General features: G+C 41.3%; 1 protein-coding gene across 4 annotated transcripts in view; it reads left to right on the forward strand.

Moving 5' to 3' along the window:
• polr1a (RNA polymerase I subunit A) overlaps positions 1-24,476 on the forward strand; it is a 217,102-nt gene that overhangs the window by 138,903 nt on the left and 53,723 nt on the right. For all 4 annotated transcript variants that reach the window (XM_069923650.1, XM_069923651.1, XM_069923653.1 and 1 more), the window contains 5 exons: positions 2,502-2,667; positions 4,386-4,607; positions 6,192-6,394; positions 19,852-20,019; positions 22,701-22,836. In XM_069923650.1, coding sequence (XP_069779751.1) covers positions 2,502-2,667; positions 4,386-4,607; positions 6,192-6,394; positions 19,852-20,019; positions 22,701-22,836 — 895 coding nt within the window. The remainder of the gene's footprint in view (positions 1-2,501; positions 2,668-4,385; positions 4,608-6,191; positions 6,395-19,851; positions 20,020-22,700; positions 22,837-24,476) is intronic.

Raw genomic sequence — 24,476 nt, forward strand, 5'->3', positions numbered from 1 at the left:
TGTCAGATTGACATTCTCGAGATATTGTTACGAACCCAGAGAACCCCAAAACCCAGCAGGAATATTCACCAAGACAAATGGTTACTTAAACAAAAGTTGCTTTTAATTATCTTTAAACATGAAAAAAGAATCACACTTTAACTTATCACTATTAACTTAACTAACCTAACTTAACCCCCTTCTAATTCTAAGCGCACGTGTATGTAATGTGTATGTAAGTTCAGAAAAGTTCTTTGTTTCATAGTCTAATCTCACTTCTCATTCCTCCAAGTTCATTGGTTGCAGGCAGTTCTTATACTGTGCTCAGAATTTAACATTTATGAAGTTCACCGGGCTTTGATGCTTGAAAGGTAAATGGTTACCGCTCAGGAAGGTTCTTATTGGTTTTCAGAGAGAGATTTATTGTTCCTAGACACAAACTGATCCCTATTAATCAGCCACGTCAGTGTCTTGCCGAAGAAACTTGCCCCATCAGGGTTTTCCAGATGATAACCTCTTTCTTTCAGGTCACCACAGAGCTCCTTTTTGTTTCTCTTATTTCAAGTGAAACATGAGGCAGCCAGTCCTCTCCTCTTGTATGAACCACAAGGGCTTTGACCAGGCTGAAATAACCACTCACAATCCGTCTTCAAAATGGGGGTTTTCCACAAGCTTGCCTGTTCCAGTCCCGGCTGTTACTGCTGACTATAAAACTGCAGAACTGATTTCCCCCCCCATCTCTCTCTCTCTCTCTCTCTCTCTCTCTCTCTCTCTCTCTCTCTCTCCCTCTCTCCCTCTCCCCCTCTCTCTTCCCCCCAGAGAAAAAGCATGTTTGACTCTCTCTGCTTGCAAATCCACATGACCCTCTTAGAACAGAAAGCACTCCAGACAGCCTGCGGCTCCGAATTCCTCCTCCAGTCTCTTTCATCTGTTGCTTTCCAAAACAACAATCAATTAGTAAAGTCTCTTGGGCACTCCCCAAAATTTTTGCAAAGGCCCCCAGGAGCCGCCCTGTCTGGCTTGAGCAGAGGTCCAATATTTTAAATGAGATCTGTTTTGAAGTGTTTGTATGTGACCTACACTTAAAAAAACCTGCCAGACTATATCTCCCAAAAACATATCTATATACAATACAAACACAACATAATCTGTCATAGATATATATATATAATATACATATTCTTTTCTTATCTATTCTTTATTTTTATTATTATTAGTTTAATAAGGGGGAGGGTTGAAAATATTAATGTAATTTAATATCAATATGTATTTTTTGATGTGATTTAAATAAAATATTTTTTATGTTCAGTCTTAGAAATCTTATGTTGAAACTCAGAACTTTTAAACTATTGTTCAAAAGTAATTATGAAGTAGGTGAGACACTGAGTCATCGAGTCATCAGATTGCCTTTAACTCACACATCATTGTCGTTGCTTCCAGAGAACTGTTCTTTCGTACGAATGATTGTCACAACTCCTCTCTTCCTTGCGTAGGGGAAATTAAACTTGTGACTTGCATGATGCTTCCAAGAACCCAGGCAAGGGTCAGACAAAATGACCATCAGAATGGTCATGATCCAAATGTAAGAATGATCCTGCTCCCTTTACCAAGATATGGGTCAATCAAAAATGACAATTACAATGATCACAGTAGATCACTGTTTTCCCCTGACAAGTAGCGACAGCAAAAGTGTGACCATTTCACACATAGTCTGTTCATTTCTGTCTCAGGCAGATCTTTGGTTACTTATTAATCAGTCTTGCTTCTTCAAGTGTCTCAATCGCAAGAATTGCTTGATCATTACTGGTTTCAGTTTTCAATGTCCCCAAAAAAAATGACTCGATAATTAAATGACTTCTCTCCAAACAGATGTCTTTTTCTTGGATAAACAATCCATTGTTCTGGTTCTTATTTGAGTCCATTAACTCTGTTTATGGCTTAGACTCAGGTGCCTCTGCATCTGTATAAATTTTGTTATGAAATCTGTGAGGGTTTTGCACCCTGTTCCAACCCCCAATGTAACTCACTAAAAAAAGCAGGCTTGCAACACGTGTAACAATAAACTTGATCTTAAATGGAGGAAATTTGAAAGCCAGTTTGCATGCAATACAATTGTAATGTAATCACATCATTTATTTTGGTGACATTGGCGAAGAGAAAAAACAAAGCAGGAAACTTCTTGGGATGGAATTTTTGTTCTGGATCATTTGCACAAAGTAATTACAATGATACTTTGCATTTGGTCTCTAAAATTGAATTCTATAATATCAGTGAAACCAAATTTTGGAAGAGAAATGCAAATAATTTTTATTTGCATTCATTTCTTCCCACCTGCACTTCTGTGTTGTGAAAGGAGCCTATTTTTAATCTCTTATCTCCAATGAATGCAGTACTTCTGCCCTGTGGCTTTTGACTGTCATTTGAACTGCCCGATTCTAAATATTATACCATAGGTAATAAAGAAAAAATATAAAGTAAATAGTGAAGAAGTTATGTTATTGATGATTTGTATTTTGCCTTAGATGCATCATAAAACATTTAGAAGGGCTGGTTGTGCAATATGACCTGACAGTACGAGACAGTGATGGCAGCATCGTGCAGTTCCTCTATGGTGAGGATGGTTTGGATATTCCAAAGACTCAGTTTCTGCAGCAAGAACAGTTCCCCTTTATTACTGATAACTATGAGGTAAGTGGTTTTCCAACTTGTTGGACGTATTGCAATGGAATTATTCAGGAAACACAGACATTTTCAACATAGAGTAGAATTGAACCCAAAGTATGCTTGTTCTAAATTCCTGTTATTTTAACAATTTTTAAAAAATTTATATGGTTTAAATTGTAAACATAGAAATTGGGTCTCTTTATTTGCTACTTTACCATGTCATTATCCTACTAAAGAACACAAGTAATGGGAGCAGGATTTGGTCATCTAGTCTTCAAAGCCTGCTCTGCCTTTCACTAAGATCACCTTTTCTCCATTTTCCTGCTTTATCCCCAATCCCTGAATTTTACCAATTCAGTAAAACCCTTGTTATCTGGAATTCAGGCAACTGGCAAAAAAATTGCAGAAAATAAATAGGTAAAAAATACTGGTTTAAAATTGACGGCCTCACTGTTAGTTCACCATTCATGTAACATGCAACCTCAAGCAACTGAAAATTTTACTTATCTGGCATCTAGCAATCCCCATAGGTGTCGGATACTGGATTCAGAAATCTTATCAATCTGTTTCAGTGAATTCCATGAAAGTTCCTTCATTGCTTAATAATTCACCAACTATTTCAAGAAGTATCTTAGTCTGAAGTGGCCTACCCCTTATTAGAACTATAGAACACTAAATCACAGAAGTAGGGCCTTCAGCCCATGTAGTTTATGAAAAACTATATTTTGCACCTGGACCACAGTCCTCCATACCCTTCCCCTTGATAAGCTGACAGTCCTGCCCTTCCTGCAACCAAGTCATACTAATTCCACACACTGATCCAGGCACTAATGTCATCTGCCTTTCTACAATGCACTTTTCATTGAAATAGATGCTCCTCAAAACATTAGTCCCACTATACACAACCTTTCTATTTCTGTCTTTGTCTGCAGGCTTAACAACATCTTTTTCCACAACCCTTCACTATTTTCTCTGGTGCTCTGCTTCCCATCCTTCTGCAACTCTAGTTTAAAGCCCCTGCAACCTTCCCACAAGGATATTGGTTCTTCTTCCCCCACTCCAGTTCAAATTAAAATTGTCCTGCCAGTACAGAAGAGAGGTCAATGATCCAAAATCTAAAGCTATTCCTCCTGCACCATCTGCTATGTTATCCTCCTATTTCTGGGATCACGAGCACATGACACGGTTAGGAGTCCTGAGGTCATAATGCTAGAAGTCCTTTCCTTTAACTTGGCTCCCAACACATGCTTCGTTCGTCTGCATTGAGGAGGCTGGTGTGAAGTTGTTAGGCTTCTGCAGTGACCTCTGTGTTGTAGTTACCTCTCTATCTGGATATGACAAAAGAGCCATGATATAGAGCAGTTTATTCTCCTGCTTGAGGTGGATTGTGTGTATAGCAGTAAGTGTGAGTAATTCAGTCACTTAAGGCTGTTCTACAATTCAATTAGACTATGGCTAAGCAGTACTTACCTCCATGTACTAACCTTCGTTCATTAACTCTTGTTCATTGTAAATTTATCTAACTTGGTTTTGACATATTCAATTAAGTTGGGTTCTTAGAAAATGGGAAGAAAGGCTTTGACTTGACTAACATTACACATCTGCTCACCCTTAGTCCAGACTGCCATGTAGTGAATCTGAGATGATCTCCTGAAGAAGTGTCATCTAAGAATGGGGAAAAGTGGGATGATAAAGAAGTCATAAGATTGTAAATTATTAATTCCACCTGTTTTATTTTTGAGGTCATCAAAAAGTCAAAGCACTTGGACGAAGTATTGCGTAAAATGGATTGTGGGACTGCAGCCAAATATCACAGAGCAGTAAAGAAATGGAAGAGAAAGCACCCAACTCCCTCCCCTCGTCTTGGTGCATTCCTGTTGTTTTCACAGAAAAAGTTGGGTAAAATCAAAGGAGTAAATCCAGAAGGGGAGGTGATAAATTATAGGGAACCTGCAACACAGCAGGTAAGTATGTCATATTTTACCAGAGAAACAGGAGGTCCTTTTGAATATCATCAACCCCAGAGTCTCCAATTGATTAGTTTTTTTCTTCTCCTAATGAATGTTTTCTAGTCTGTGACACTTGTACCATGGGAAAAAGATCCCGTCTACTCAATCTACACCTCATAATTTAAGAAATTCTATCAGAGGTGCCCCCTCAGCTTCTGATGCTCCAGAGAAGCCAACCCAAGTTTGTCCAGGGTAGCATGGTACCATAGGAGTTAGCACAACTCTATTACCGCACCAGCGACCCAGGTTTGAATCTGTCATCTTAACATCAACTTCTTTGGTTTCTGCTAGCCTACTCTCCATTCTCCCTCCCTTCCCATTTCCTTTGTCTTCTTTCCTTCAGCTCTCCACCCCCTTCCCTCTCCATTTACAGAGCCATCTCTCCTCCCCCTGCTTGCTGGTGTACTCTCCTCCCTTATCCACCCCTTACCTTTGGGACTATGCTCCTCCCCCTTCCCCTCCCTCCCAACCATTTTGTTCGGGTGCCTGTCCACAGTTTTTCAACCCTTGATGAAGAGCTCAAACATCGGTTATGTATCTTTATCTTTGCTATATTTATTATTCAGTTTGACCAGCTAAGTTTCTCCAGCATTGTGTTTCCACTTTGTACTTCAGTTTTTGGAGTGGGCAAAAAATATCACATTTTATTGCAATGGAAATAGCTTTATTGATTTAAAGAAGTAGCCTATTTTTTCTAGGTTACTTCTTTGGAACATAATGAGAAAAGAACTGATAGCAGCTGAAGCCAAAAATTTCTAAAAGCATGGTCGTAGCTTAAAGATGAAACAGAGTGACAGAATTGGAAGATTCTTAATGGGAGAAAGAATAAGATGCTACTGTTTGGAAAAGTACTTCATTTAAGTTTTTATAACTGCAGATGGCTCTCAAGATAGGAAACAAACACACAAATAACTTATAGGTTATCCTTGTATTGATGCAGAAGGAGACTATTTGGCCAGTCAGGTTCATGCTAGTTCCCAAGGAAGCAATTGCATTAATCACATTCCACTCCTTTACCATTGCAGCATTCTTTCTAACGTGTCCAGACCAGCCCCCCCCCCTCAGTTTTTTTTCCTTCCAATAACTTAACGAGTTAACCTGCGAAGACATATTTTAAATATTGAAAATAGATAAATTGCAGATACTGGAACTTGAAACAAAAGCAGAAATACTACAAGAACTCAGACAGACAAACAAACAGGATTCTGTGGAAAGGGAAGGCAGCCAATGTTGTGGTCAGGGACCTTCTTCAGAAACCTGACTCAAAATTCTAACCGCTGTATTTTTTCCATGGGTGCTGCCTGATTGGCTGAGTTCGGCATCACTTTTTTTCTATTTCCTATTTGGAGAATGGAAAAAACCAGAGCACCAGGAAGAAAGGATGTAACTTCCAGGATCAAGCCTATCCCTAGAGCTACCTCTGAGGAACCAACACTACTTGCTGTACACCACAGTGTTATCCAGAACTGACTCATTGAACCTAGGAATATTATACCTTGTAGCAACCAGGCATTGATTTTTGTTTTTTGTATTCTGCAGTTACAGGAGCTGTGGGGGGCGATGGAGGAAAAGAGCAAAAATAAATATTTGAAAAAGTCTGCTCGCTGTCCTGATCCCTGCATTTCTGTTTATCGACCTGACATTTATTTTGGTTCCGTTTCGGAAGACTTTAGTGATGTTGTCGATAAATACTTAGCTGAACAGGAGCATAATGATGCCAGAAGATACATCAAGTCAGAATGGTATGTATCACGTTTATTATCTGATCTCTTTTTTTTTAAGCTTTTTTCGCAAAAATACAATAAAAGCATATACATTGGAGCTTGGTGAGTGAACTGTCAGAGGGTCTTAGTGGCTTTTGAGTTTCAGAAAGAAATTCAAAGGAAAATAATGAATGCAAAAGAGCGAAGAAAAACAAAAGAAGTTAATTGAATTCATATTTTAAAATCCTATGTTGGCTGCAGCTTGTGTCAAACACAGACCAAGTGAGTAAATCTACTGCTGCATTTTCACAGGTCTGCAACTGAGGAGGGCAGTGACAAGAGTAGGCTAGAACTCTGGCATCTTTACATTAAAAAAAATGCAGATTTTCACAATTGGCGAAGAAAGATTGGCTTTCAGATTTTTTTTAAGCTTTTTTTCGGTGCCGCACCCTTCAACTTTGTTGCTGCTAATTTTATCCTTCTATTTATCTTTTTATTGTCATAGGTAACAACAAAATATTTGGCGTTATTGCTTTCATTATTTTTGTTTGTAATGTGATAACCTTTTAAAGCTACATGTTGGTACAAGATATTTTGAACTCTTGCTGATCCAAGATTTTTGTGGTTACTGTAAAATCCAGTCCTATCAAGAAAGGCCAAATCAGGAGAAAGACTCTTTCTATCAGGAACTTACTCAATCTGAGTTTTTGCGCTGATGGCGGAGCTGCTGCTAGAAAGTGGAGAAAGTGGTAATGCCGCTCTAGTCCCTGTAAACTCATGATTACGCAGCCCAGTTTGGCTCCAACGTAATCTATAAATTTGCTGAAGATACCTCCATTGTTGGCCAAATAATGAGAAATGACGAGTCAGGATATGGGATGGAGATTGAAACTCTAGTTGGGTGGTGTAGCTCTCATCGTCAACAAGACCAAAGAGCTTCTTGTGGACTGTGGGGAAGAGAGACCAAGGGACCACAGACCTGTTTGCCGTGATGGAATGGTGGTAGAGAGGGTTAGTACTTTCAAGTTCCTGGAAGTCCACATATTGGAGCAACCCTCCTGGAGCTAGCACTTCAGATTCTTTTGTTGTCATATAAATAATACTTAAAAAAATTTTTTTGCTGTAAATACACACAAAGAGATGCCACTTTTCCAGTGCCCCTACCAAAAAGAGAAAGAAAGGGTCTCTTCATAGATGTCCAGTATCTGTGGATCTTACCAACTCCACTCATGCTACTACCTCCTGTGATCCTGTAAGTTCTGTTGCTACATGACCTTCTTTCTGTTCCATTGATGAATCTGAGCTCCAGTATCTAAGTTGCCCTCTCCAGCCCCTATTTCTGAACCAAACTTGTTAAAACCTGAAGCCCTACAGGAGCCCTGCTCTGCTCACCATCAGCACCCTTTTGAGCCCTGGTCCCAATACCTGGTTTCCGGGAGCCAATCTCTAGCAGTAACTCCTTCAGCTGCTGAGCTCCTTGTTGGTCCACTACTGTGGCATCCTACCCTTTAGGGTTCTCTCCCAGGCTTCTTCTTGACAGGTAAGTGTTCTCCTGCTCTGGTGCCCTGTACTGCAGTGCGGCTCCCCACAGAACATGGAACCCTTGTGGTCTGGGCAGCCAGGCATGGGCACCACCAACTTGGGAATGAACCTTCACAGGTTTGTTGATGTTAAAAAAGAGCATCCACCAACACAATTGTACAGGTAATTTAAATCTGCATGGGGCTGTTGACCAGGTAATAAGACCCTGAGGAGGAGCACTGGGAGATTTGTCTCCACTCCCTGTGTGGGCATCAATAGTAGAATTGCCGTCTGCTCAATATTTCAGCAGCTGCAGTTTTTGTGTTTCGCATCTGTTCTCATAGGAAGTAGGAGCAGGAGTAGGCCAAAAATGGCCCATCGAGCCTGCTCCGCCATTCAATACGATCATGGCTGATCTAATTTATGACCTAACTCCACCTATCTGCCTTCTCCCCATATCCCCTAATTCCTCTATCATGTAAAAATGTATCTAACCGAATTTTAAATATGTTTAATGAAACAGCCTCAACCACTTTCCTGGATAGAGAATTCCAAACATTCACTACTCTATGGAAAAAACTATTTTTCCTCATCTCTGACCTAAATCTACTCCCCCGAATCTTTTTTTTTAAATTTTTTATTTTTCACACCATAAATCACATTAGCCATGATATACACTATTTCTTTTTCACACATATACAGTGACTTTTTCTCCCCCCCCCCACCCCTCCCTTCCTCCCAAGCCACCCCCCCACCCCCCCCTCTCATCCATTTTAGGTATACAATCTAGGTTGCATTAAGCCAGTCAGACAATGTTGTCATTCAACAAAAATACACCAGAAATTCTACTGAGTCCATTCTTTTCTTACCTTCTCCTTCCATCAACTTAAGTAATGTTTGTCCCCGGTAGGTTTTCGCTATTGTATTTAATGTAAGGCTCCTATACTTGTTCGAATATTTCAATATTATTTCTTAACCTATATGTTATTTTTTCTAATGGAATACATTTATTCATTTAAATTTAGTAGTTTCTTCCTTTTAATTTGGTTATGTATTCCATTAATATTTAAAGTCATATAGTTCAGCGTAGCCCTTTTATATTTTGTTTATCTTCTCTTTCCGTTTTTCCATCATTACCTTTCCTCCTTTTCCATTTCTGTTTTCTTATTTTCAACTCTTTATAAGACAACATTCCTACAACATCCAACATTTTCCTTATTCTCCTATTTCTATCTTATTTATCCCCAATCTCCCCTTCCCCTCCTGAGTTGTCCTTTATCCCTTGTCAGACAACCACATCTCCCCTCTCCATTTGGATTTGCGAATCCACTCGCAAGCGTCAACTGATTTTGCAGTGACCGCTATTTCCCCCCACCCCGCCCCCCCCAGAAAAGATTTCACTTTTCATATGTCACAAAGGTCACTCTTTTAATTCCCTCCTTATTCTCTCTATTCCATTACCTTCCCTTATTAATTCTTGTCTATACTATCTATATTTTCCTCTAAGTACAGATACATTCACGCATGCACATTGTCTCTATTCACTCTTATACCTCTTTACCCGCATACATATCAATCGTGATCATTTTTACTCTCATTACCTGTCTTCATCCCTCAGTCTATTTTTGTCTTTACCCACATACATATCAATCGTGATCATTTTAACTCTCATTACCCGTCTTCCTCCCTCAGTCTATTTTTGTAATTGTTCTGCAAATTTTCGTGCTTCTTCTGGATCCGAGAATAGTCTGTTTTGTTGTCCTGGAATAAATATTTTCAATACCGCTGGATGCTTTAGTATAAATTTATACCCTTTCTTCCATAAAATCGCCTTTGCTGTATTGAACTCTTCTCCAGTACCTTTTCTCTTGTAGTATATCTTAGGAATTTTACTACAATAGATCTTGGTTTTTGTTGTGGTTGTGGTTTAGAGGCCAATACTCTATGTGCCCTTTCTATTTCCATTTCTTGCTGCAGTTCTGGACATCCTAGGGTCTTAGGGATCCACTCTTTTATAAACTCCCTCATATTCTTGCCTTCTTCATCTTCCTTAAGGCCCACTATCTTTATGTTATTTCTTCTGTTATGGTTTTCCATTGTATCTATTTTTTGAGCTAGTAGTTCTTGTGTCTCTTTAGTTTTTTTATTAGATTCCTCCAATTTCTTTTTTAAGTCTTCTACCTCCATTTCTGCTGCTACTGCCCGCTCTTCCATCTTGTCCATTTTCTTTCCCATTTCTGTTAAGGTCATCTCCATTTTATTTATTTTCCCTTCTGTGTTGTTTATTCTTTTTCTTAAATCCTTAAATTCCTGTGTTTGCCATTCTTTAAATGACTCCATGTATCCTTTAATAAGAGAAAGTATATCCTTTATCTTGCCTTTCTTTTCTTCTTCTATTTCACTGTACTCTTCCTCTTCCTCTGGGTTGGCCATCTGTTGTTTCTTTGGTGCCCTTTCCTCCTCTTCTTTCTTGTTTCTATTGTCTTCTGTGGTCTCTTCTTGCTGCAGGTGTTCTGCAGCTGTCGTTGCCGGCTGTGGAGATCGACTCCCCAGCTGGTCCCCCCTCCAGTCGGTGTGTTTTTTTTCATTCGCATCGCGCATGCGCGATTCCCCGCGCATGCGCGGTTGCGCACTTTTACTCGGCTCTGCGAGCCATTTTTGTAGTCCATTATTTACCGACCTGAGGAAGCGGGTTTCTCTCTCCGCAGCGAGCCTCTTCGGACAGGTAAGGCCTTCACCTTTTTCCTCCTTTGTCTTCTCTTCCTCTCTTCTTACCGTTGCTTCCGATTTTTCTTTTTTTGTCGCCATCTTCTTTCCACCTTTATACTCACTTTTCTGTAACTTTTATTTCTGTGCCTTTGTGTTTTCCTTTGTTTTTCCCGACTTTTCTGGAGAGGGCTGGAGTTCACCGTCCGGCCACTACTCCATCACGTGACTCCTCCTACTCCCCCGAATCTTGAGACTGTGTCCTCTCATTTTAGTTTCCCCGGCTAGCTCAAAAAACCTTCCTACATCTATCCTATCCATACCCTTCATAATCCTATACGTTTCTATAAGATCTCCTCTCCTTCTGAACTCAAGCGAATGCAATCCTAGACGATTTAATCTTTCATCATAAGTGAATCCCTTCATCCCAGGGATCCCTAGTAAACCTCCTCTGGGCCATCTCAAAAGCCAGTATATCCTTCCTCAAATATGGAGACCAGAACTGGACACAGTACTCCAGATGCGGTCTCACCAGTACCTTATACAGTTCCAACATTATCTCCCTACTCCTGAATTCAATTCCTCTAGCGATGAAGGCCAACATTCCATTTGCCTTCTTAATAACCTGCTGCACCTGCAACCTAACTTTTTGCGATTCATGCACAAGCACTCCCAAGTCCCTCTGCACAACAGCATGCTGTAGTTTTTCACCCTTTCAATAATATTCAGCTCTTTTATTTTTCTTGCCAAAGTGGATAACCTCACACTTACTAACATTGTACTCCATCTGCCAGACCTTTGGCCACTCATCCAGCTTAACTATATCCCTCTGCAGACTCTCCACATCCTCATTACAATTTGCTCTTCCGTAAACTTGGCTACACCACATTTTGTCCCCTCCTCCAAGTCATCAATGTATGATGAACAGTTGTGGGCCTAACACTGACCCCTGCGGCACCCCATTTACTCCACTCTCTGCCAACCTGAAAAATTCCCATTTATCCCGACTCTCTGCCTCCTGTCAGACAACCAATTTTCAATCCAGGCCAATATACTTCCCCAGACTCCACTTTCCTGTAACTTACTGATAAGTCTCTTGTGCAGCACCTTATCAAACGCTTTCTGGAAATCCAAATATACAACATCAACCTGTTCCCCTCTATCCACCGCACCCATTATATCCTCAAAGATTCCTAACAAGTTTGTCAAAAAAGATCTTCCCTTTCTAAAACCAGTCTGACTGATTGAACCCTTACGTTCCAAAAGTTTCACTATTTCATCTTTAATGACGGCACCAAGCATTTTTCCAACTACAGACGTCAAGCTAATTGGCCGATAATTTCCAGTCTTCTGCCTACATCCCTTCTTAAAAAGTGGCGTGACATTTGCTGTCTTCCAGTCTGCCGGGACCTGCCCAGAATCCAAGGAATTTTGGTATATGACCACCAATGCATCAACTATAATTTCTGCCATTTCCTTCAGTACCCTTGGATTCTCATAGTTTAATCAACTCTTCCCAGATTTTAACCACTTATCTCTATGGTGGCCATTTATGCTATGAACCAGAATGTCTTTGGGATGTTAGTGGGGGAACTACATAGTCATGGAAAATATGTAAGTAACACATAGACACCATCCAAAGGTCAATAGTTCCTTTTATTGTCATATAATAATACATTAAAGTGTAATGTACATGATATTCTTCAAGTTTTGTCTGCCATAAGGCAAACAAAGAGTCGCCTAGTGCCTCTGACAAAAGGAGAAAAAGCATAAGAGGGTCCCTTTAAGACATTGAGGATCGTGTATTCACCTCCAACATTTCTTCAGCCTCTGCAGCTACACAGACCAATTCAAACCATCCACAACCTGAACTCCAGGTTCAAACCTCTGATGCGATCAGGAAGCCTTCAGTGCTCGAGGTCCTTCCTGCCTTCAGTACCCTCTCGATTTGTAGTTCCAAAACTAGGTTTTCATGAGCTAGTCTCCAGCTGCCCACAGCCTGTGTAGGTCCTTCAACCGCGAGTTTCCAAAGGCCAGCGTTAGGATTGAAATGGGATCACTGGAATTGAGAGGCAGAATCTACTTGCACAATGCCAATTAGTTGCATGCACAAGATGAAGTTGTATTCTCTATTTTCCACTGCGCAGTCTGAATTGAATTGAATTGTTTTGTCACGTTTACCACAATATAGTTAAAAGCCTTGTTTTGCTTTTCTGGCGAGTCATTTCATAGTTTTTTTTTAAACTTTATTTATTCGTTCAAAAAACAAATAATATATGACATACAGCAATTAAACATGAACATTTTTTATTTTCTATTAAAAAAAGAGAAAAAAAAGGGAGAGAACCCACCGCCCCCCTTCAGCCAACACTCCTGAGAGCCATGAAAAAAGAGAATATTTTTCTTTCTTTGGCTTGGCTTCGCGGACGAAGATTTATGGAGGGGGTAAAGCTGAAACTTATTTAATCCCTAGCCGTTCAGAGGTTGCAAACTACCCAATAAAAATACTGTTGGATCTAAAACTATTTTAATCTTACACAAATATTCTAAAAACAATTGAATTTTCTTCCAAAAAGATTATATGTGTACATGACCAAACAGCGTGAAAAAAAGTTCCAACCGTATCACCACATCTAAAACACAAATCTGATTCATTAAAACCATATTTTTTAAATTTTTCAGGTGTCAAATATAATTGATGTAAAAAATTGTAATTAATCATTGCATAACATGTATTTATCAATCTAGTTACAGTATCATTACAGATATCTAGCCAATCCTCTTCAGAAAAAGTAAAACCAATATCCACTTCCCATTTACTTTTAGATCTATCCCAACCCTTTTTATCCATACCATTGATACATAAATGAAATATAACCCATCTCTGGTACCTTAAGAAAGTCTCAAATTTAGTCATTTTAGGTAAAATCATCTCACTACCAAACATACATTTTACCAAAGATCGAATTTGATAATAAAGAAATAAAGAATTCTTATCAATACCAAAATCTTCCCTCATCTGATTAAAAGATAAAAACTTACCCTCAATCTCCCAAGAGTCATTTCATTGTTAAGTACAGTGTAGTGAAATCTTTCAACAAAAGTACAAGGTGTCGAGTTACAGTAAGTACAGAAAATGTTGCTATACAATGTCTTCTTTTTTGGCTTGGCTTCGCGGACGAAGATTTATGGAGGGGGTAAAAGTCCACATCAGCTGCAGGCTCGTTTGTGGCTGACAAGTCCGATGCGGGACAGGCAGACACGGTTGCAGCGGCTGCAGGGGAAAATTGGTTGGTTGGGGTTGGGTGTTGGGTTTTTCCTCCTTTGCCTTTTGTCAGTGAGGTGGGCTCTGCGGTCTTCAAAGGAGGTTGCTGCCCGCCAAACTGTGAGGCGCCAAGATGCACGGTTTGAGGCGATATCAGCCCACTGGCGGTGGTCAATGTGGCAGGCACCAAGAGATTTCTTTAGGCAGTCCTTGTACCTTTTCTTTGGTGCACCTCTGTCACGGTGGCCAGTGGAGAGCTCGCCATATAACACGATCTTGGGAAGGCGATGGTCCTCCATTCTGGAGACGTGACCCATCCATCGCAGCTGGATCTTCAGCAGCGTGGACTCGATGCTGTCGACCTCTGCCATCTCGAGTACTTCGACGTTAGGGATGAAAGCGCTCCAATGGATGTTGAGGATGGAGCAGAGACAACGCTGGTGGAAGCGTTTTAGGAGCCGTAGGTGATGCCGGTAGAGGACCCATGATTCGGAGCCGAACAGGAGTGTGGGTATGACAACGGCTCTGTATACGCTTATCTTTGTGAGGTTTTTCAGTTGGTTGTTTTTCCAGACTCTTTTGTGTAGTCTTCCAAAGGCGCTATTTGCCTTGGCGAGTCTGTTGTCTGCAGGATAAAGAAAAAGTACAGTAATTGTTAGGTCTGCTTTGTTCGAGAATGAGTGAGTCAGACACCAGACTGAGTCGAAATCAAGGTTCTTTATTACCGGATTGTAACACTTGCAACTAACAGTGTTAGTTGGAGAAGGCGCATTCTCCTGATATCAGCAAGTGGTGTTTTTTTATACCTCAGGACACACACTTAGTAAATTATCATACCATTACACTGTCCAATGAATAAGCTGTTGCTACCCTTCACTGTTAGTCTGCTGCTCATCAGCTTGTTAGTGCCAAACTTATCTTGAGCGTACAAGGTCACACCTGCATCCTGTTACTCCTTAGTACTAGGTGACTCCTTCTCCGGTCCCATCTCATGATATTTTTACCTTACAATCCCTCCTTTGTCCTCTTTAGAGGACAATCTTGCCCTGACTATGTTACCTCCGCGTTACATTAGTTCGCCTATTATTGCCAAGTTCTATACGGGTTCTGTGGGCGAGGGCTCCCCCCAACCCTCTTTAACGTATACCCCCCATCCGTTTTCCCGATCCCATCGCCCGTTTACAAGTTTCCTCCCCGTTTGCCCCCAAGCAAATAACTGGCTATCCCTTCTAAGCATTTGTAATTAGTTAAGATAAAAGTTAACATTTGTGTTACAATCTATTTTATAATCTTTGTTCTACAATCTATTTTATAATCCCTCCTCCCCGTCACATTCTCAATCAGACTCCGGATCGATCTCAGCATTTTTTGACGCCTCCTGTGACGTGAGATAGTCCCGCTCCGTAGCTTGTAGAGCTTGATATTTTGGAGGCAGCTCATCGCGGTTGGCAAAGGCTCTCTCAATGGTCCTCGTGACCAGCGTTCGAATGCATGGAATACAACAACAGCCACAAGTGATAAAAATGGATACAGAAATGAACAATCCTAGGAAAAGTTGTCCCAACATTGTGCCCCATTTCCCAAACACTCCATGTAACCAGGACAAAACAGGGTTAGAGACTCCAGATTGGGCTTTTAATTCCTTCGCCAATGCCTTAAGTTTTGTCAGCCCCTTAGTGAGTGACCCATCTGGCCCTGTGTTATGAGAGATAGAAGTGCAGCATAGATCGAACTGGAAGGTGCTATCCTTGTCTTTATCTATCTTCAGAATAACTTTGGCCCCGCATGGATCCGAACTACTCTGTTGGCTTGTTTGGCAACCCATCAGCAGGAAAGCCCATAGGGCCCTCGGCATTGTCCACATGAGTCTCATCATATTTTCCAATACTCGCTACTTGTTGTTTTGCCTTGGAGCAAAAGGCAAAATGATGCCAATTATTATCCCCTGGTTTGTCAATTCTTACCAACCTATCTGTCACGGCAGTAACAGTGTATGGTCCAGTCCATCTAATTTCAGTCCAATGTACCTTCCCTGGTTTACGGATATACACCAGGTCTCCCTCCTTCACTGGAACTCCTTCAGTGTCTGGGTTCTCCTTATTTGCATTCGCCACCTGTTGTGAAACTAAAGCAACCATATTACCCAGCATCTGCATATAATGGTCCAGTTCCACTTCCCTTTCTTCCCATTTCTTTACCCAGGCTGGATCAATCTTTGGACCGGGCATGGGTCGACCCGTTAGAATCTCGTGTGGTGACAGGAAGGTATCTTTGGCCTTCTCTTGTCGCATAGACATCAGTACTAATGGCAATGCCTCGACCCAATTCACCCTGGTCCCACCCAAAACCTTACCTAATTTGGATTTTATCGTCCTGTTTGCCCTTTCTACTAGCCCCTGGCTCTCAGGCCTATAGACACTACCGAAACGGTGTTTGATCCCTAAGTATTCTTCAACCTGTCGGATCAGCTCATTCTTAAAGTGGGACCCATTATCAGTGCATATTCTGCTGGGGACCCCGTAGCGGGGTATCAACTCTCGCGTCAGCCAGCCTATTACACTATCCGCATCCTCCCTCTTCGTTGGGACAGCCTCCACCCACCGTGCGAACCTATCTACCGCCACTAAGAGATATCGGTATCCTTCCTTTGTCCTAAGGTCAGTACCCATATCTGTATAGTCAATATAGATCTCTTTCCATGGGGCTGTCGGTACTGGAAATCGTAAAAGCGGGTGGGGTAAGGTGATCCTTTGGTTATGCCCATTGCAGATAGTACATTCAGCTCTAAAATTGTCAATGTGCTCACGTAAGTGGGGATTCCACCAATGTTGTTTAAGCGTACTATAAGTTTTGGTGGCGCTAATGTGAGTCGGCCCATGTGCTTCTTCAAATAATAGCGGAAGTAATTGGCGGGGGCAACTATCGTACCTATCGGGGAGCGCCAGACATGTACTGTCCGATTGTCATAGATGATCTCCTGTCGTGTATCACCGGGTTTCATCCATTCCTCTTTCTCACTTGGGCTAGCTTTTTCCTGTATTTCTATCAGGTGTTCAATATTTGGTGGGGGTCCCTCTCCCTCCTTCTCCTTTTGGTCACTCAACTTATTACTATTTTCTCTTCTCTCTAATTCCTCTTTTTTGCCATGGGACCTCAGAATCATCCCCTGTATAGGTTCTTGATATCCAGTAACCTGTTTGGCTGCTCTGTCAGCCGCCGTGTTTCCTTTCCCTTCCTTTGTGTTTTGTAGGGAATGGCCTGCCACCTTAATTAGGCTTAGAGCCCGGGGAAGCATGACTGCCCTGACAAGTCTCCGTAAAACCAGATCATGTCAGAGAGATTTATTGTCAGAGTACATACATGACATCACATACATCCAGAGACTGAGAGAGAGAGAGAGCGAGAGAGAGAGAGAGTGAGAGAGAGAGAGAGCATAGCGAGAGAGAGAGAGAGAGCATAGCGAGAGAAAGAGATAGAGAGGCAGATACACAGAGCACGAGAGATAGAGAGAGAAAATGCCTTGCACTGGCCCCACTGGGAGAAAAGTCTTCAGATTAACACTTCCGTTTCATGGTTACATCTTTAAAAGGTTCTTATCCTGTGATCACTGGTCTGGATCAGATTGGGTCTCCCACCACTGGGAACCACCACTCCTTCCTTCCCTCCCACCTCGAGTGAGCTACACGTCAGCCCACAACGTCTGCCCTGATCCCACAATGGTGGGGGTGAGGGAGAGAGGATAAAACAGGATCCCATTTGATGCGGAGTTGGAATTGTGGGCACAAAATTAAAACCAAATTGTATTTCTCTGCCCTGCCCCACCTGGGAATTTCAGGGCAGCACCGCCACAGATTGGGATTGGGAGGGGGAGTGGGTGAGAGAGGAGGGGGGGAAAGAAGAGAGAGAGGGGGAGAGAAGAGAGAGGGCTGAGGGGGAAAGGAGGGAGGGAGAGAGCAAACCCGGACACTTCGTGGCTGGAAACCAGAAACACGCACTTTTCCTTTCCCTTCTGTGTTTTGTTTCTTCCAGCTTATCTAAGACCCTACGCTTTAGAATTTTGTTTCCCTCACCTGTCAGGAACATCTCGGCGCTCCCGGGTAATCACCCCATCTTCCTCCAGCGATCTACACATTTTCGGAGAATTCTTTGTTTCTCCAATGCCTCTTTACTGGTATTTCGCTTCTCTAATTTCTGATTAATTTCCCTAATAACTTGGTCAAAGGTCTTAGCAGGCAACTGTGCAGCCATTGCTGCGGGGTCGCTTCCTAATGCCTCTCTTAATTTAGGTTCTTGTCCGTTTAGAGGATCTATGTTAACAAAAATCGCCTTTAAAAATGTCTCCTTGCAGGCCGGATGACAAAAGTTTTTTAGTGAAACAGTCTCCAAGTCTGGTCCTCCGGTGGACCTCAGACTGTCCTGTATACTCTGATTGCTCGTCTTCCACTCTCTGTTTTCCCAAAGAGGTCTGAAAGTTAGGTTACAACTAGGAAACCAAGTTTTTGGGCTATATTTTTGTCCAGTTTCCCTGTACCAATCTATGAATTTACGTAACTTTATCTCCTTGGTGATGCTGGGAATACCTTCATTTAACTTGTCAAAAATATTTCGAATAAACCATGTGTCTCTTAAGATCCTGTCAACTTTTTCATTGATATCTCCTACCTGATCCGGACACAGCTTTTGCAGTCTTTGGTCGTCGCCCTTGTTCACCAGGCAGGCATCTCTGAGTACTCTTTTTGTCGTCTCAAGGTCTCTAATGTCCGCTGTGGTATTCCTCCACGGCGAATTTGGGAAATAAATTCTTAAGTTTTCAAGTGTACAGACATTATCATACCTACCGGACATTTATAAGCGAGTCTTATACAATTGAGACCAATAAGCCTGAACCTTTGTTTTCTTTCAAAGCCCAACCTTCACGTGGGAGATTTCTCCTCTTAATAACCGGTTTAGGGCAGAAAACTCAGGTCCCCAAATGTTCTTAGACCACCTTCTCACTCTATTTGACTTTGCAACGTCACAATAAAGACTTTTTAAACTCTAGTAGTTTGTCGGCGAAGCACTTATCAAATGTCACTAAAACACCTTAAGGACTTTTATAGTTTTGTCTGTAAACACTTACGTGTTACAATCCTGGCAGGTGACGACCTTCAATTATGATCGTCTAATTTGTCCGATCTCCAGTTCTTACTGACAATCATAAAGATTTTAAGAGAGAGAATTTTGTTAAAACAGGCTTCTCTGGACCTTTTTGTCAGCCGGCTGAGATGATTGTAAGAGTGTCCACTCACCCATCACGTCGGGGTCACCAAATTGTTAGGTCTGCTTTGTTCGAGAATGAGTGAGTCAGACACCAAACTGAGTCGAAATCAAGGTTCTTTATTATCGGATTGTAACACTTGCAACTAACAGTGTTAGTTGGAGAAGGCGCATTCTCCTGATATCAGCAAGTGGTGTTTTTTTATACCTCAGGACACACACTTAGTAAATTATCATACCATTACACTGTCCAATGAATAAGCTGTTGCTACCCTTCACTGTTAGTCTGCTGCTCATCAGCTTGTTAGTGCCAAACTTATCTTGAGCGTACAAGGTCACACCTGCATCCTGTTACTCCTTAGTACTAGGTGACTCCTTCTCCGGTTCCATCTCATGATGTTTTTACCTTACATTACACAGTGCAGCAACGTTATCCTCCAATCAAGTGTCTGATAACAGCAGGAATGAAACTGTCCGGGAATCTTGAGATTCATGTTTTCAAGCTCATGTATCTTCTCCCTGATGAAGTGAGGAGAAGAGAACATGAGCAAGATTGAATGAGTCCTATAATATTTTGGCAGCTTTCCAAGGTAACAGGACACTACCTGGATGGAAGGTGTATGTCAGTGCTGCCTTATTTTCTAGATTTGCTGCTTCCCACTGATCCGAGAGCTGCAAGTCTAGGGCAGGGAATGCTATCCTTGATTTAGCTGGGTGGAAAATTGATTGAATCTTCATCTTCTTTCAGTTTAAAGGACCTCTTGAGTCTGAAGTGGCAGCGATCTCTGTGCGAACCAGGAGAGGCTGTGGGGCTCCTAGCGGCACAAAGTATCGGAGAACCTTCGACACAGATGACACTGAACACTTTCCATTTTGCAGGCAGAGGAGAAATGAATGTCACCCTTGGGATCCCCAGGTAAAGCAGAGCTGCAAAAAGGGAGGGGGACGAGCTTTTTTATTTGTGCTTAAAGAGTGAAGGAAAAATTTTATAAATCTGCATGTATTAATTTTTTATTGTCTTTTAATAACAAATTGAATAAATTAGCAAGAACAGAATACCCTGTAAATGCCTTAAAAACAGTAGTTTGGGAGAGAGGACAAGAGAACATAATCCCTTATATCTGACTTCTGCCTCGTTGGAGACGTTTCCCGCTCATTGCCCTTCAATCCACCATAATCTGTACTTATTTACCATCAGTTGATTATCAAAGTTCAGATTTATTGTTGGAGTTCATACATGACGTCACATATAACCCTCAGTTTTTTTTTCACCTGTGAACCCGGCAGAATTTCTATTTATCCCGAATGCAAACTGTACTCGCGTAACTCTCAATTCTGATGAAAGGTTTGAAAAAGTTGACCCTTGTTTCCATCACTACAAATCTTGCTTTATCTGCAGAGTTGGTTCTGGCTTTTTTTTTGCTTTCCAAATTCACATTACTTGTTTTGTCAGTAATGTTCTGTGCCTTGTCGGTTCTGTTTTCTGAATTTAAACTTGTCCATTTTAGCACTGATAGTTGAGATAAAACTAGTTGCATGGCCATATGATATTAATTCACACATGTTAATTTTCAAGTACTGGTTCTGTCATATTGGAGGAAGGGCAAAACTGATTTCTGTGAACATGCTTTCTGTCAGACACTGTGAGCAGCAAACACTGGGTATCTTCTTGGCAATTATACACTTTCATGCTACAGTCCACTAAAATTTCTGTTGTCACCTGCTAAGCCAGAGGAGAGCATGTGGCATAGTGCACAACTAAAAGAACTGCTGCCTCACTGCATCAGTTTTCAGGATCAATCCTCACCTCAGGTCCAGTCCAGTGTAGAGTTAGCACGTTCTCCCAGTGACCACATGGGTTTACTTCCCCACATCCCCCCCCACCCCGCAATTGCACTCCAAGTGTTGCAATTTCCTCCCACATCTTAAAAACGTACAGGTCAGTAGGTTAATTGGCCATTGTAAATTTTCCATCATGTTGGTAAGAAGTAGAATCTACAGGGAGTCGATGAGAACATGAGAAAAATATAAAGAATGTGTGATTAACAGTGAAGGCTTGTGGGCTGAGGGACATGTTCCCATGTTGAATCTTTACAAACCTATGGCTTCAATATCTGGTGATTTATCCATTCTGGATGGTGCTAATTTTTTCATATTCCCTCATGGCCTTTCTATTTTGTGGTCCTATATTCCTATTGGCCCTACCTATATCATTCCATTTACCTTTGCCTTCACTTTCCATTGTAAATGCTTGTATGTTGAAGAACTCCCTTTTCTAATTTTTTTTCACTATATTTATGGGAAACTATTTGATGTGGTTTATAACCAGTTAGATAGATAGTCTGGTTTTGTGGTGCATCTGTGTCCTACAATTCCAGCTGAACAATGGATTTTTCAATTAATACTTGCAGTTGAGGATCAAGATTTATGTCATACAGGTACACGATCCTTTATCCGGAACCCTTGGGGGACAGTGTGTTCCAAATTTCAGATCTTTCCGGATTTCAGAACCAAAGCCAGCTGCCCCAGATTTAAGCCCACCCGAATTGTGCTGCCATATCCACCCCCTTCCAGTCACGCTGCTGTCTCTCTCCCCACCTCCACCCATCTGAGTTGCGCTGCCGTCTCTCTCTCTCCCCCTCACACACCCGAATCGTGCCGCCGTCTCTCTTCCCCCTCACCCGTCCGAGTCGCACTGCCGTCTCCCCACCCCCCCACCCCTCCCGAGTTGTCCTGTGGTCTCTCCCGAGTCGCCCTCCCGAGTCGCACTGCCGTTTCTCTCTCTCTCCCTCCCCCTCTCCACTGTACCAGCATCAGGAAATAAAATGCCAATTTTTGGAGATTCCAGATTTTAGGTGTCCAGATAAAAGATTGTGTACCTGTATTATGAATAATTTAATCCATTCTGCTGCTAATTCTAGTAATCCTCATTAACACCAGCATAATTTGTTAGCCAAGTACCAAAAGTACTGGTTGCAGCCTTTGATAACCACTTAAAAAGTGGTGCACATTTAAAATTCTACCTGCTAAAACACTAATTATTGGAAGTTAATTTCATGGCAGGAAGCAAATTGGTTTTGGGCAGCCTCCTCATCTTCATGAAAATGTTGATCCTGACCTATTCAGAACATTATGTAGTAAAATCCCTGGTATCCAGCACCTACGTGGATTGGTGGATGCCAGATAAGTGTATTTTCTGGTTGTTTGAGACTTATTCTTACCATGTCTAACTAAAACTTATCCACGGCCTCATGATCCACTGATTTCTGTTCACCTTACAAGCCAGTTGCTTGAGGCTGCTGGTTGCTTGAAATCTGGATACCAAATCTGGATACTGCACACATTTTGTAAGTTTGAATACCCATTCATGTCTCCTGAGAGATGTACAACCTTTTCTTGCATTCTGTAATGGCTGTTTTTGTTAAAGAAACAGAATTACTCTGTGATTAAGTACGTGTAGTAAAAAGACAAACTTGAAGTGGCTTGGCCTTTGTGCTTGTTTTGTCTTTCCTGTATCACTTCACCAAACAAAGAAAGCGGTAACACTCTAGTGCATAATTATTGTCATGTAACTATAAAGTTTTGACTTTTCAAAAGGTTGCGTGAAATTCTAATGGTGGCAAGTGCTAATATTAAAACTCCGATGATGACCATTCCTGTATTGAATTCCAAGAAAGCATTGAAGAAGGTTAAAAAACTGAAGAAACAGCTCACAAGAGTATGTTTGGCAGAGGTAAGCACAATTCTTCATACAAAGGAGGGAAACTTTTTTTCTTCGTTTGTAAATTCGAGCACCCGGAAACGCACAAGGTAGCAAACCTAACGAGTCGGTTCATCACAGGTCCAACCTGTCATCCATTGAAGACATCTGTGTGAGGCGCTGGCTCAAGAAGCCAGCCAATTTCATAAAGGACCCCCCATTCACTCTGGTCACAACCTTTACTTGCTCCGATCTTTGGGGAAAAAGGCCTGAAGACCAGCACTTTAGGTTCAAGAACAGTTTCTTTCCAATGACTATCTGGCTGTTGAACCTCCCCTTGTCACACTAATTATAAAATACTTTTGACATTACAAAAAGGACTGCACTATTATAAGACCACGATTGGGTTCTTGCGTTATGGTAACTGATTATTTGTTATCTATCTTTTGTATTTATTATATCTTTATAATTGAATTTAATTTTGTTGTAGTTTTTTTTAAATATCTGTTCAACCCAAGCAAGTAAGAAATTCACTGCATGTGTAGAAACAGGGAAGTTGCTTCCACTGGTAGGTGAGACTAGAACTTGGGGATGTAGCCTCAAGATCAGGGAGTAGATGTAGGACAGATGAGGAGGAACTGTTTTTTTCCTCAGAGTGTGAATCCATGGAATTCTCTGCCCAAGGAAGCAATTGAAGCTGATTCATTAAATATATGTAATACTGATGGTTTTTGTAAAGTAGGGGAATTAAGGGTTATGAGTGAAATAAAATTTGGTGGAGCTGAGTCCATGATCAGATCAGCCATGATTTTGTTGACTGGCAGAGCAGACTTGATGAATCAGATGGTTAACTCCTACCCTTGTGGCTTGTGTTTTCTTTAAAATTTAGACATACAACATAATTACAGGCCATTTCATGCCACCCAATTTACACCCAATTAGCCTACACTACACCCCCTGTACATTTCGAACAGTGGGAGGAAACCAAAGCCCCCCGGGAAAAACCCATGCAGACATGGGGAGAATGTACAAACTCCTTACAGACAGCATAGGATTCAAACCATGTTCCCGATCACTGGTGCTGTATAGGTGTTGCGCTAACTGCTATGCCAACCATCCTGCTCTTGTCTTTTTGCTGAAATGTATCTTGGGCAGAGTATTCTTCAACAATAAACTGATATTTAAATAATGGTTTTCATTATGTGAGCATTTCCCACAGTGGGTGAAAGAAAGCTATTGAATGAAAAATATTGTTGCCGAGCCACTTCACAAGATAGATGCTCATTTTTTTTCCAGGTTTAATGTACTTATTTAATATGCAGTGGATGAAAACACCTCGGTCCAAAAATACACAGTAGATTTATAGAAATGCCCCATATTCTTACATAACAAGACTAATGTAAATACTTTTGCCAGGGTACAGTGCCAAACTGTTTTATTTGCATAATTATGAGACAAAAATCTAATACCACTATGGAAGTATTTGGGTGAAAACCTACAAAGCACATTGCTCTTAAACGTCTCAAAAGAACACTCTTCCATTGCCTGTGTAGTACTGTGTGCTGTTTTGAGACCCTTAGAAGGGACGTAATAATGTTGGAGAGAGAGTACAGAGAGATTTACCAGGATAATTCCTGGAATGCAAGGGCTAACCTATGAGGAATGTTTAGTGG

Source organism: Narcine bancroftii, chromosome 3, assembly GCF_036971445.1.
Source record: "Narcine bancroftii isolate sNarBan1 chromosome 3, sNarBan1.hap1, whole genome shotgun sequence".
Taxonomy (NCBI): Eukaryota; Metazoa; Chordata; class Chondrichthyes; order Torpediniformes; family Narcinidae; genus Narcine; species Narcine bancroftii.